Genomic DNA, 15483 nt, shown 5'->3' with positions numbered 1-15483 from the left:
CGCAACATTTTATAAATGAGGCCCAAGATCACATGTAATCACCCAGCTCTGTCCATAAAAAGCATGATAGCGTAGCATAGAAACACCATGTAACATCAGTACCACAATCACTATGCATGATTTTGGAACCCCCCTACAGTTAAGTTGATTTCAGAGTTGTAAACATAACTGTCGTAATTAGTAAGAGTGGAAAAGAAACAGAAACAGATTTGGAAACTGATAATTCAAGTTAAAAAAATGTTCATACAATTGCTTTAAAGTGCCATGCAAATAATATTATGTACTATACAGTACATATTAATATAGAGTAACCGTTGTAATAAACTCAAGACATAACTAGCTTATTTATAAATTTATTAAAAAAATAAAAAAGGACAATTCAATCAACAGTGGTAATACCAACTGAAACAACTGACATACGGTTTAAAAAGTATTCCAAAATCCACCTACTACAACCCAAAGCAAAACTAAATTAAGGAAGTCAATGTAAAAAATTAAAAAAAATTAAACATAAAAACATAAAAATAACTCCTAAGTCCAGTAAAACTTTTTTTATGCTTTCCCCAGTGAATGAACACCACCCAACACAATAAATTAACACCAATACAAGTACAGTATCCTACAGCCATTATGGAGTTCCCACATACAAATACAAACATTTATATATTAAAAAAAAAAAAAAAAAAAGTTTAAACAAAACCATTCACTCAACACAAACAAAAGTCTGGGCAGCATTTTTTTTTTTCATTTTCTTTCTTTTTTGGTTTCATTAGAATATCAGAATAACGCACTTGTGGTTTTCATAACAACATGAATTACTAATATGAAAAGACAAATAAAGTTATATATTTAGTTATATAAATACATCAAAATAGGTTAAAATTGCTGTAAAAAACATTCTTAGGTTACAAAAAAACTGCCAAATAAAAGCCTGTGTGTACAAACTTCAATAATTTAAACATAAAAAAGCAAGTACTCTCACATCATGTTCCAGCCCTGATTACAGTATTCTTTTACTTTAGTTTCACACAATTTATTTTGTCCATTTTTTCCAGCATCAATGAGTTATTATGCTGGGAATAATTCACAAAAATGTATAAATACTATAAAAATGTATGACAGTAAATCTCAAGAATAAGTTAGTGATAAGTGATTTACATTATTTACAGAACTGATTAGAGACTTCTGTGCAAATGAGACAGGAGTGGCAGGTATGGAGTAAAACAAAATACAGAAGTCACACAGCAGGTGCCAGTCAGGAATGAAGGTAAGGCTTTGAAATGTGTCTGCATTTGCCAATCTTAGTCAACATCACTGAGGTCACTAATAGGTTCATCTTGGACTCGATTCAGATGGTTCACGGCGCGGTTAAAGGCAGTCTGAACAGCCTTGCGGATGGCTGAGGAGCGGCCCTCCATCATTTTAATCTTGTCGATGGTTTTGTCAATACCGAGAGGAACCATCTTGGATTTAGGAAGCCACTGCCTGGACAAGGTAAAAAACACACACAATCAAATAAATGAATAGAAAAAATATATAATAATAGATATCACTAATACCTCCATAGTTGATTGATTACATTAAGAACTTCAAACATTTTCTGTATTACAAATTTTCTGAAATTTTGTGTGTCAATTATGTCATTAATTAAATATGCACTAATTTGCATAGATTTCTAGAACAAAAACCTGAACACTGGATGAAGCCAGGTTCAAAATAATTGTTACATTTTGTTCACATATTAGAGTCAAAGGTTATTAAAAGACCACAATTTTAATATCTCTTTTTATCACCCCAAAAAATAAAAAACACTGTCAAAAGCCAGAAAAAAAAAGAAATAAAATATCACTATTTTTTATGAACAAAATATTGTATAAAATCAGGCAAGTTATATATGAACAAACACTTCAGAATACAGATTGGAATAAAACTGTAAAGTGCATTTAACTGCTACCTTGCCGCTGTCGCCTCTGGCTTGCTCAGTTGGGGACACTTAATTTCTAGCGATTATCGTCGATTTGATTGTACAGATACTATTTAAACTAAACTGAGCTAGACAATGACATCTCTGAATTCAATAATGAAATGCCTTTAATGTATAATGATAAGATTAAACACTCAATTTTCAGTTACTGACACTTTATCCTCTAATTTGATACTGTTAAGTGCTTTGACACAATCTGTATTGTTAAAAGCGCTATATAAATAAAGGTGACTTGACTTGACTTGACTGAAGTAGAGATTTTTGTAGATTTTTGCAGGAGAAAAATCTCATTTTGATAAAACGGCCTTTAAAGATATCAATTGCAAATAAAATCTACAGACTCAAATAGATAAAATGCAATAAAATAAACACTTGTGTATTTTGGATGTGTATTTTCCATTAGTCTGGGCTTTTTGGCTTTTCATTAATTATTTTTTCAAAATCTCAAAATTGACAGATGTATGAAAATACTTTTTTTTCCCCCCTCGCCTAATTAAGTTTTTATTTGTCTAATTCTCTACAAAAAAAAAACCAAACAAACAAAAAAACATTTCTGTTGATTTGAAGATTAAATAATTAAACATTTAATCAATGCAAATGAGTTTCCTTCATCTGCTTTTCAGGTACATTAGAAACTGCAATTGGGCTACACTGGAAAAAACCTTATACAATCACAGAATTGTTAATCTATTACATGTGAGAGCTGAATAAAAAGAAAAGCAAAAGAACAATATTAAATACATTACTCACTACACTCTTGTGATTTAATCAATTGACTTGAATTAGATTTTTCTGCTTGCATTTAGCTGGCTATAACTCCTTTTATTTAAGCTCTTCATCTTTTATTATGTACTTTTCTGACTTGTACAAGGCTTGCTGTTGGTCTGTTGAGTTCTGTGTTGCATGGATGCAGACTTGGACTTGCCACTTGTCATATCCATTATGTTTGAACTAGTGGATTGCACATATACAGATGCTATAAAATATTTGCTGCTGACATGCAGTATCAGCTTGGCAACACTGCCCAATTGCAATACCCTACTTCTGGTAACCTTACATGAAAGTCTGTTAGTTTTATTTGTATCTTCGTTCTATAGCATTTGTGCTGTTTCTTGTAATTTGTTTATTTGCTCTTAGTTTAAAACTGACTGTTTAATTGTCCTTAATGTTTGAATTTTACATTAAGACTATTCATTTTAGCTGCTATCAAAACTGGAATTATGAATTTTAACTGGTATGTAACATTTTGGTGTCAAAACCTTATTAGAATACAAGGTTAAATGGTTATCATGGTCTGTAGTACAAAAAAGGAAAAGTTACAAGTTAATTGCAGTTGTTCAAAACTCAGTTTGCTCAAATCCCTAAGTAATAGCAATGATTATAGTGACGTTTGACTTGGCAAACACCAATAATTAGCCTCTAAATCTCACCAGCTACGTTTGTTGTCGAAGAAGAGAACAAGGTAAAGTTTCTCTTCTGACTTGTACTGCATCTGTTCCCCAATCCGTAGAACGTCCAGCGGGGGCATTGGGATAGAGACTCCATTGTGCTGGCACCCCACTCGTGGCATGTGAGGGTCTATGATCTTTAATAAAACAAAAACATGTTACAGAAAATGAGGACAATCCTGAGAAAAGTAAAACAATGTCATTGTTTATAAATATTACTTAGGTAATACACACAATTTACAATGACCTTTCACTTGTTATTAAATACATAGTCTATGTCAGGGGTGTCCAAAATTGGTCCTGGAGGACCACTGTCCAGCAAAGTTTAGCTACACCTACCTGGAAGTTTCTAGTATGCCTAGTAAGACCGAGCTAAACTCTGCAGGACAGTGGTCTTCCAGGAGCAGGACTGGACACCCCTGTTCTATGTGATGTCTTGCTCTAGAGATTTATATTACATATGTGTAGTTGACGTATCAATGTGTCCTATGGTGTGATGGAAAAATGTAAAATAAAAAGAATAAAATAAAATAAAAACCTCTAACATTGAAGATAAACCTCTCTCATGCTATTTTTGTAACACTAAGAATGAAGATACATTTTTGTGCATATTTGTCAACTACCCACACAATTATTTTTGTATACACATTACATATACATACATACATACATACATATATATATATATATATATATATATATATATATATATATATATATATATATATATATATATGGGTTTTTAACAGTAGTGATAGTATAACATACATTCTACTAAATAATAGTAATATATTTCTGGCACAATGTCTTTAAGATAAACTTTTATTTAGCTTTAAATTTCTGTGAGTAGCTATATGATATGACGCTGGTTTTACTCAATGAAACGGTAAAATGCTCATGAGGGGACTCTCAGAGCAGTTCTGTAGATGTTGTTTATGTATTTATGACGACAGATTATGATTTGAGACGGCAGATGCTGAAATCACCGCGAGCGTCAGGCGCGCTTCAGTGTATGTAGTAAAAAAATAGAAAAAACCGCGCGTCTCTGCCATTCATTCATTCACACAGAGACTCGCAGAACATGCGGGATTCATATTTGAATCGACTTTTGCGGCTTAATATTTACAGATACTAGTAGGGATGTCCCGATCAGGTTTTTTTGCCCTCGAGTCCGAGTCATTTGATTTTGAGTATCTACCGATACCGAGTCCCGATCCGATACTTCTATAATACATAAAAAAAGAATAACGAAGAGCAAAGAAACAGATCCAGGATGTTCCGTATTTTTTATTTAATTCACCTTATTTTAACATTCAACAACTCTGTTAACGAACAGAGCACTTCTGTGAGGTAGCTTGAACAATCAAGTAATAAATAACAAATTCTTCACTTTTGGACTTTAGTGCAACAGTAAATATAAAAAAAGTCTAATATAAAAACAAATATCACCTCAACTTAAAATACCCGGTGTTCTGTGGATTTGTGCTACCCTGTCAGATTTTGCTACCTCCCATTAAAACAGTAGGTAGTACAATTCGACAATGAAAAATGCTACCTGTCAAATTATGATTTATTAATGTCTACACCTACCCCAACCCTAAACCTACCCATACAGTAATGCAGATATATTAAATATTGTTGTTCAGCATGAGAAAAAAGACGCAATATTGATGTGCGCAGTAAGCCCTGGTAGGAAAATCTGACGGGTAACGTTAGGATAAAATGTCAGGTCACTGGCAGGCATGTAAACAAATAAAAAAATAAAAGTGCCACAGTGTTTGCAAAGCCAGTAAAGTGCTTTTAGGAACTGCACTCCTAATTCTTATTGTCATCACAGTAGTAAGTTTCACAGAAGGAAATGTATGTTTTTCTTAATGAAAACTAACCGCAGACATACTCGCGCTTTCCGCTTCAAGCTGCTTCCGTGTTCTACTTTGCCAGCATTTAACCAATAGCGTCTCTGCATCAAAGTGATGTCATGCCGCACGCGTTGCTGTTTCTGTGTGGAGTCAAGAGGTCTAACTCTGTGCCACCGCATAACTATAGATGTGTTAAAAAAATAATGAGAATATATATACATATATATCCGAGTCCTGATCGGGAGGTAACGTCCGATTCCGATCGAGTCTGAAACCACGTGATCGGGCCCGATTTCCGATCACGTGATCGGATCTGGACATCCCTAGATACTAGTCCATGTCGCGATTTGATTTAAGTGTAATGACCTACTCTTGATTAATTCATCCAAACTTTGGCAAATTCCGTGACATTCCGTGTTAAACTGTAAATTCGGTTTTTATAATTGGATTCCACGATTCGGTCCGCGTTTTCTGCATCGCGGAAATCATCGGACCGTACGCGTCAAGAACCGGGTACTCGGTACCACTGGTACTTGAAAAAACCTGGTACTGTGACGTTTTCATTTTTTAGTATCGACTTGGTACCGAAGTAAAGGGTCTTTTGACAACACTAATATATATATATATATATATATAAATATACACAGTGCCGTGAAAAGGTTTTTGCCCCCTTTAGGGATGGGCGATATGGGCTTAAAAAAATATCATGATATTTCTGGTATTTATAACGATATCAATGAGGATAATGCAGGGAATACTGTTTCAGAAAAGTATTATCTTTCCTATTTTTACCCCAAATAGGGTGTTGTGAGCATTACTGAGTATACATGTAATGCAATGACTGTTTAATTCATACTGGAAGTCGGAGGGCGCCCTTGCGAAGAAACTCCACATATCCATAGCAGAAGTAATACTACTGACGACGCTCCATGAAGGTATCCAGTTAGTTATCGCTGAATAAGCAATGACTGGAGATTGAGAAATTTTAACTGATGAAACGTGAAGACAATAAACATACGATTGCACAAAATATATGCTTTATCGGTGTTCTTCAATCTTGGGTATTTTTATAAGGAAAGTATATTTGTAATGCAGTGCTAATCAGCATGGCCTTTATCAATGTATATAATACTATCATTCTGTCTGGTCATAAAAAGAAGTATTTGAAACACTCGACTGTGTTAAGTAAAAATTAATTGCCCCCTCTTGTTAAATCATGAAAGAACTAGGCCTGCACGATTAATCATTTGTAAACCGAAATCGCGATTTGAAAGGGTGCGATTTTCAAATCGCAAAAGCTGCGAGAACCATCAAATTTGGTAACAAGCATCTACGTAGTTTTGGACAGTTTGCTTCATGCGCATTTTACGTTTGATGCAGAGTTTAACCAATAGGGGGCATTTTAACAATGAACGTGCTGACTGAACGTCAAATAACACCATTTGGAAAAGATGAGCGCGAGCAGCGGTTCAACATCCCAACAAAGTGTGTCTACAGAAGAGCAAAGTCCTGCAGACGACTTGCTACCTAAACGAAAAAGCACCGCATATGTTTGGAATTATTTTGGATTTCGACGTTCTGATGTACTTCAAAAGGCAAGTACTTTGTAAAACCTGCCGAACGTCTGTGTCGACGTCGCGAGGCAACACAACCAACCTGTATCAGCACCTGCAGCAGTATCAGAGACAAATCTATGATGAATGCATGGCCAAAAGGCCCACCGATGAACACACGCGACTGACATCCAAGCAAACTTCAATTGCTCAAGCGTTAGAAAGTGGCACACCTTCTTCAACAAACGTCTTAACTGTCACACTTACCTAAGTGTTTATACTAAGCGTTTCACGGTAGTTCCTGGCAACATACGGCAATGGGCGCCGCAGTTGCTATAGTTACTACATCTCACAATAAACTGTATAGATATGTATATCTCTGACAATAAACAGAACATAACGAAATACAAACCTAACCAACTAAAACACGAACAAATAAACGAGCGCTGCCCGTTTCTGCGCTGTTTTGTGTACAGTCGTTACCGAGGAAACCGCTTTGTTTCTAAAGTGAAAGCGCCTCCTGCTGAACAATGACGGAAATGTTAATAAATGTGAAAATTAACCCATGTTTTGATGCTGCAAACACGCAGTGTTGTAAATGTGAACAGGTGGATTGACAAGAAGATAATGCATTATAAAAAGTTAAACAGTTAAGGCATACATTACATTTATATTGTTATTTAATTAATGTAGGCTAATAATTGATTAATTAAAATTGTTTAAGTTTATAATAATTAATACAACTCATCCATTTTCTTAAATTATATAAATTTTTTTTTGGTTTTGTGAAAACCTGTAAGTCATGCATTTTACAGTCATTTTACAGTTTAATATGTTACCATAGTCATTGCCCTACTATGCTTATATGATATTTTATTTGTGCAGGTCTTAAAAAATGTCTTATGTCTTACATTTGAGCTCAAAAATCTTAAATATACTGAGATTAAGATGATTTAAGGGAGCTGTTTTGGTCCCTTAAATTTATCAAGGTGAAATAGTTACTAAGGACTTTGTAGCAATGCTTAAGGGAACACTTAGATAATTAAGGGGAATATTTAATGACAACCTTAAGGTTCCTTTAAGTTGACCATTAGGATTTTTCTTGCAACCCAAGTTTCACTAAGGGTTCCCTTAACCTTATAACTAAGGGATTTCTTAGCTTAAGGGCTTTCATGCAACCGGGCCCAGGTGTGCATCACCACTGACAATGCAGCCAACATAATAAGGGCAGTGGAAATAAATGGATGGACCAGGCTGCAGTGCTTCGGTCACAGACTCTATCTCGCTATCGGTAAGTGTTTATATATAATATACATTTTATAATCGGAATTATTCATATACAATACATAATCATATTGTAATAACAAAAATACAGCATTGGTTGAGCTTTGTTAATAATATAATTTACTGCATAAACTTATACATGTTTAACATGTCTGTTAGTTTAAAAAAAATATGTATTATGAACAAATATGAATTATTAATAAGGAGTAAAATGTGTATATAAATTAAAATGAACTTAAATACTGTAAAAAAAAAATTTCATTGTAGGCTCATTCACATCTTAGATATTAACTAATGCTAACTGAAATAATTGCATTCTAAGCTTTTTTTTAATGTTATATTTTCAGAAAACGCACTGAAGGATGACAGGGTGCAGCGAGCAGTAGGCGTTTGCAAGAAGCTGGTCAGTCAATTCTCCTACAGCTGGAAGAAAAGAATGGCATTGACTGCAACCCAAAAAGGGGCTGAATCTGCCTGAGCATTCATTCATTACAGAGTGCCCCACAAGATGGGGAACCAAGGAAAAAATTATTGCAAGGGTTCTGGAGCAATGTAAAGCTTTGAATCATGTGCTGTCTGCAGACAAGAAAACAAGGCATCTAACGCTGACATGGCAAGACATAGAGGTGTTAGAATCCATCCACAAAGCTCTGCATCCACTCCAGGAGTTTACAGATGTGCTTTCGGGAGAGGATTATGTTAGTGTCTTCTATCTTAAGCCAGTTCTTCACCTTTTGAGGACAAAGACACTCGCTGAAGATCAGGACGACACTAATCTAACAAGGGCAATCAAAGACAGAGTCCTTCAATACCTCAAGGAAAAATATGAAGACCCATCCACTCAAGAACTTCTGGATGTTACATCATTCTTAGATCCTCGCTTCAAAACGAATTACATCAATCAAGACAACATCCCAACCATAAAAGAAAGAATGATGACAGAGATGGAAGAAGTTGCAAGAAAGGTAAGAAAATGACACGTGTGAGGAAATGTTGAGCATTCATTTCCGAACTGAAAATGTTAAAACTTAAGTAACTTGCTTGCCCTGTTTTTGAATGTTACAGGAGAAAAGATCACGTGTCTCAGAGTCACAGGATTTAGCAGCAGCCCCGTCTGTGAAAGCTAAGACACTTGGCAGCTATTTCAAGATTTCCTCTGTGTCTCCAGAAGAACCTCCTAATTTTCATCATGTGGTGGAAGCAGAGCTAAACAGCTACTTAACTGCACCAACAATTGATGGAGAAGAGAATTCTCTGACCTGGTGGAAACAGCACCAGGTTAACTTCCCCAGGTTGAGCAGGTTGGCTTGCCGATACCTGTGTGTTCCTGCCACAAGCACACCGTCGGAAAGACTCTTCAGTGCAGCAGGCAATATAGTAACATGTCAACGGTCATGCCTCAAACCAGAGAGACTGGATATGCTGCTCTTTTTGTCAAAAAATCTTTAAGCACATTACCCTGAACAATGTGAAAATGTAACAATCTAAATGTGAAGGTTTTCTTGTAGGCCTTTTGGCCTCAGAATTATTCATGTACTTTGCACTTTAAAATGGCAAAAACTTTTGCTGTCATTGTTTCAACCTTAATATAGGTTATGGTCAGTGTTTTACTTATGTAGAATTGTTTACAGTGTGTTTGGGTTCTTAAAAGTTTAAGATTATAATTGTTCATTTAACTTTAAGATACTGTAGTTCTTAATTTGTTATGACAGATGTTTGCATCATGGCAACTTTATTTAAAAAAAAAAAAAATGTATAAGAGGTTTAAATAAACAGTAGCACAGTGTAGCATAGTTTGTGGTTATGCTTGGTCTTTCTTTGGTGCTGTTAAAACCACCACAACAAACCTGTAGCTCTTTTATTAAATAGTAATAAATCGCATTTTAAATCGCAAATCGCAATTTTGATCAGAAAAATTGCAATTTGATTTTTTTCTCCAAATCGTGCAGCCCTAGAAAGAACTGTGACTAACCACATTATTTTAGAAAGCTAAGTTAAATTTCACTAGCCAAACCCAGGCCAGACCTGACTTGACTTGACTTGAATCAAGAAATCACTCAAATAGAACCTGTCTGACAAAGTGAAGCATGCTTAAAGAGCAACACATCATCGATCTAAAGAAATTCAAGAATAGATGAGAAACAAAATAGTTGACAAAATAGTTATAAAGCCATTTCTTTGGCTTTGGGACTCCAGCGAACCATGGTCAGAGCCATTATCCACAACTTGGAACAGTGGTGGACCTTCCCTGGAGTGGCCGGCCTACCAAAATTACTCCAAGAACGCAACGACGACTCATCCAGGAGGTCATAAAAGAACCCAGAACAACTTCTAAAAGAACTGCAGACCTCACTTGCCTCAATTAAGGTCAGTGTTCATGATTCAACAATAAGAAAGAGGGAAAATACGGCATCCATGGGAGATTTCCAAGGCAAAAGCCACTGCTGACCAAAAAGTACACAAAAGTGCTTTTCACACTTGAAATTGTTAACCCTGGGTCATCAAATGGAATCCTGGGTTATCTGTAATCACACTGCTCTTACTATACCTGGGGTTAACAGTTAATCCTGGGTATTCATTAACTGACGTTTCACACTGTACCTTTCTATACTCCGGGTAAACGTTCTTATTTGCATATTTGCGGTATCACTGTCACTGATTGAACAAACAGCAGGCAACCTGTTTACATGGCTTTTTCTGCATTTTGCAAGTTATTATAAAGAAGTCGCCACATAGGTCTTTAGCCGTTTTAAGCCTCAGGAGGCAAGAAAACAAAGACAAAAGTACAGAAGAAAGAAAACAAGGAGCAAAGTATGTGAATATTTCTTTGAATTCATTTTAAGTGAATAATACCGTCTCCTCATCAATGCAGTTCACACACTTTCCGTCTTTTGACATTTCTTACTTTTCTCTCACCGGCTGCAGTTTGCACAACGCGTGTTTCAATTTCTGATTGGCTGGCTGTTGCCAAGCGTCCAGCAGCAACAAGCAAATACTGCTTGGTTTCACATTGAACAAACTTAGCACCGCAATGTGGGGTTAACGCTGGAAATGCGGTGCTAACCCTGCTCCGGAGCAGGGTTTCAAAACCCTTGTAAAATAGGAATCTCGCTAGAGAGGCCAATCTGCTTCGAGTGTAACTAAAACGAGCGTTGCATCTTCAGGTTTTCGCTGAGGAGCCGAACAGGTAAGGCAGCAGCATCAGCGGGGTCCAGCGACTGTGGCGACGGGACGTACGTCTCTTTTCCCTCCTTCAGGGAACGAGGGTTACCTATGTAACTGAGACGTTCCCTGAAGGAGGGAACGGAGACGTACGTTGGACTGACCGATGAATAGGAATCCCTACCAAAGCACCACAGGAGCTGCCCCCTTCCAGCGCTCTGTAGCAAGCCTTCTGTACCCCCTTGCTTAAGGATGGTGGGACAGGGCAAACACAGAGTGTGTCAATCACTGCTGTTCCCCAAAACCCATTCAGTGAGACTTTTGGATAACACTGGGAAAGCGTATCCTTTCACTGGAAAGGAACGCTGCGGAAGCCACATCCTTCCCCGAAGGAGCTATGTGGAGAAGTACATATGGACTAACCCCATAGGGCTGTACTACATATGGAAGTACTGGGGTGACTCCAACCTGACGAGAGGTGGGTTCTCCCAGAGGGAAAGACACGGGTTTGTTTAGGAGCAACCCGTGGAAAACCCCATATGGGATCCCCGTAGGGTCACATATGGAACCTAGCCTAAATCCAGTTCTCAAGGATACAACGGAGTAAAGGCCTGGCGCCAGATGCTCCGCCAAGTCTGGCTGCCGAAGGGTGATCGGAGGACTCAACAGGGTCTGCCTTGTTGGGACTCTCTGGAGCAATAAGCGTATGTAACGCAGCAAGCCGACACTAAGCCGGGACCTCTTCGTGCCTCTGGCCTGAGGTGAGAACACGGGAGGAGACCGGCTCGACATGAAGGCTATGGAACCTAGCAAACGTGTTAGGTGTCGCCCAGCCTGCAGCTCTACAAATATCTGTCAGCGAGGCGTCACGAGCCAGCGCCCAGGAGGATGCCACGCCTCTCATAGAGTGAGCATGCAACCTGAGCGGGCAGGGCACGCCTTGTGCTTGGTAAGCCGGCTCTATCGTGTCCTTCGCCAGTAGGACTACGATCTACGCACGCAAGACATGGGCAATGACAGCTTTCACTGAAATTAAGTGGACACCTCTGAACTTGGGGGGACGCCGGGCGAACTGAATCGCATAGCCAAGCCTGATGGTCCGAATGAGCTAGCGAGACGGACTGGGGAGCGCTAACCAGGCTCGCAGAGACCGCTCAAGCGGTACCAAGGGGACCGTAGGCGTACCCGCAGTGGGGCAGTGAGGTGGAACACAGGGATGCGGCTCGGGGGGCTCTCTTTGGGAGGCGGCCCGTAGCGGGGTCTGAGTGTGCTGTGCAACATTTACCTGGTTCCACGGTCGGACAGGGGGTGCAGGAGAGGCTTGGGTGACCTTCTCTCTCATTAGAGTTACAAATGACCTGCTTCTATCATCTGATCGTGGTTGTATCTCTTTATTAGTTCTACTGGATCTTAGCGCTGCGTTCGACACTATCAACCACAACATTCTTTTGAATAGACTACAAAACTTTGTTGGCATTAGTGGAAGTGCCTTAGCATGGTTCAAATCGTACTTATCTGACCGCCATCAGTTCGTAGCAGTGAATGAAGAGGTATCATATCGATCACAAGTGCAGTATGGAGTACCTCAAGGCTCAGTACTAGGGCCGTTACTTTTCACGCTCTATATGTTACCCTTGGGAGATATTATCAGGAGACATGGTGTTAGCCTTCACTGTTATGCTGATGATACTCAGCTCTATATTTCTTCGCGGCCCGGTGAAACACACCAAATTGAGAAACTAACGGAATGCATAGTCGATATAAAAACTGGATGAGTAATTTTTACTGCTAAATTCTGAAAAACAGAGGTGTTAATTATCGGACCTAAAACCCCACATGTAATAACCTAGAACATTATCTAACACTTGACGGCTGCTCTGTCAATTCTTCTTCATCAGTCAGGAACCTAGGTGTGCTGTTCGATAGCAATCTGTCATTTGAAAGCCATGTTTCTAGCATCTGTAAAACTGCATTTTTTCATCTCAAAAGCATATCTAAATTGCGACCAATGCTCTCAACGTCAAATGCAGAAATGTTAATTCATGTGTTTATGACCTCAAGGTTAGACTATTGTAATGCTTTATTGGGTGGTTGTTCTGCACGCTTGATCAACAAACTACAGTTAGTCCAAAATGCAGCAGCTAGAGTCCTTACTAGAACCAGGAAATATGACCATATTAGCCCGGTTCTGTCAACACTGCACTGGCTCCCTATCAAGCATCGGATAGATTTTAAAATCTTGTTAATTACTTATAAAGCCCTGAATGGTTTAGCTCCTCAGTACTTGAGCGAGCTCTTATCGCATTATAGTCCTCCACGTCCGCTGCGTTCTCAAAACTCCGGCCGTTTGATAATACCTAGAATATCAAAATCGACTGCGGGCGGCAGATCCTATTCCTATTTAGCACCCAAACTCTGGAACAGTCTACCTAACACTGTTCGGGAGGCAGACACACTCTGTCAGTTTAAATCTAGATTAAAGACCCATCTCTTTAATACACATAACACATTAATACGCTTCTATTATTCAAATCCGTTAAAGGATTGTTAGGCTGCATTAATTAGATCAACCGGAACCGGGAACACTCCCCATAACACACGATGTACTCGTTACATCGTAAGTTGAATGGCATCTACGCTAATATTTGTCTGTTTCTTTCCTAGTCTGTTTCTCAGTCCATATCCGATCAGATGGTGGATCAGCACCAAGAGATGATGTCTACAGCCCTGATCGTCAGCGGAGACAAGGACACCCAGATGACCCCCAGAGATATATCCCCAGATATATCAACCAAAAATAACAAAATAACTAAAATATAATAAAATACCCAACTACATAATACTACTATTGTTAGAAATTGCAACAAAATTAAAATAGAAATATAAACTTTTGAACTGCGGGTTTCGTCTGGTCAGAGGAGAACTGGCCCCCCGACTGAGCCTGGTTTCTCCCAAGGTTTTTTCTCCATTCTGTCACAGAGGGAGTTTTGGTTCCTTGCCGCTGTCGCCTCTGGCTTGCTCAGTTGGGGACACTTAATTTCTAGCGATTATCGCCGATTTGATTGCACAGATACTATTTAAACTAAACTGAGCTAGACAATGACATCTCTGAATTCAATAATGAAATGCCTTTAACTGAAAATTGAGTGTTTAATCTTATCATTATACATTACTGACACTCTATCCTCCAATTTGATACTGTTAAGTGCTTTGACACAATCTGTATTGTAAAAGCGCTATATAAATAAAGGTGACTTGACTTCTCGAACTGCGCGCTGCTGTCCGCTGACGACAGAAGAGGTGGATGAGAGTGGAGAGGTTTTACTCCTCCCACTACTCTCCGAGCCCTCTTCGGACCCGGAGATGATAGAAACTACTCTTTTATTGAAAATTTGGGTACCGCTGACCGTTGGGCCAGCTGCGGAACAGAAAGAAAAGTAAACAAAAGATTTACCACCCGGCCCTCCTCCGGGGAAAGGAGCGGTGCAGTCACCACCTCCTGAAGAGCAGTCCCAACCATCTCCGGGTCGCCCGTCCTAGGGCCTCTCGCTCCTGGCTTTGCCACCCCTCTTGGCGGGGGCCTGGACGGGCTTACGACTGGCTCCATGGCGCTGCTTCTGCGCGGGAGCGGGGGCAGCCGCAGGGGGTCGCCCTTGGCGACGAGCAGGCTGAGGTGCTGCCGGCAGCGGGGTGGATGCAACAGCAGACCGCCGTGGCAGGATGTGAAAACATTTTTACAGTACAATACACTGCCGTTCAAAAGTTTGGGGTCAGTAAATTTTTAAAGAAGTTTCTTAGGCTCATCAAGGCTGTATCTATTTGATAAATAAATAATGAATATTATTTCACGCAATAATATTGTGAAATATTATTGCAATTTTAAATAAAAGTTTTCTATTTGAATATACTTTAACATATAATTTATTGCTGTGAAGCAAAGCTGAATTTTCAGTGTCACATGATCCTTCAGAAATCATTCTAATATGCTAATTTATAATAAATGTTGGAAAAAGTTGTGCTGCTTAATATTTTTTGGGACCTGTGATACTTTTCAGGATTCTTTGAGAAATAAAAAGTTAAAAAGAACAGTTATTCAAAATAGAAATTTTGTGTTACAGTATGCACTACTATTCAAAAGTTTGGGGTCAGTCAATTTTTTCTTTATTTATTTTTTTATTAATAATTTTATTCAG

The 15483-nt window shown here is 38.5% G+C and overlaps 1 protein-coding gene across 1 annotated transcript in view; it reads right to left on the bottom strand.

The window, feature by feature from the left end:
- Positions 1-319: 319 nt before the first annotated feature.
- brd1a (bromodomain containing 1a) overlaps positions 320-15483 on the bottom strand; it is a 35110-nt gene continuing 19946 nt past the window's right edge. The window contains 2 exon segments of the mRNA XM_058773311.1: positions 320-1485; positions 3415-3569. Of these exon segments, the coding sequence (XP_058629294.1) occupies positions 1302-1485; positions 3415-3569 (339 nt within the window). The 3' untranslated portion in view covers positions 320-1301.

Source organism: Onychostoma macrolepis, chromosome 04 (genome assembly GCF_012432095.1).
Source record: "Onychostoma macrolepis isolate SWU-2019 chromosome 04, ASM1243209v1, whole genome shotgun sequence".
NCBI classification, from domain to species: Eukaryota; Metazoa; Chordata; class Actinopteri; order Cypriniformes; family Cyprinidae; genus Onychostoma; species Onychostoma macrolepis.
This window is presented reverse-complemented; position numbering and strand designations above follow the sequence as displayed.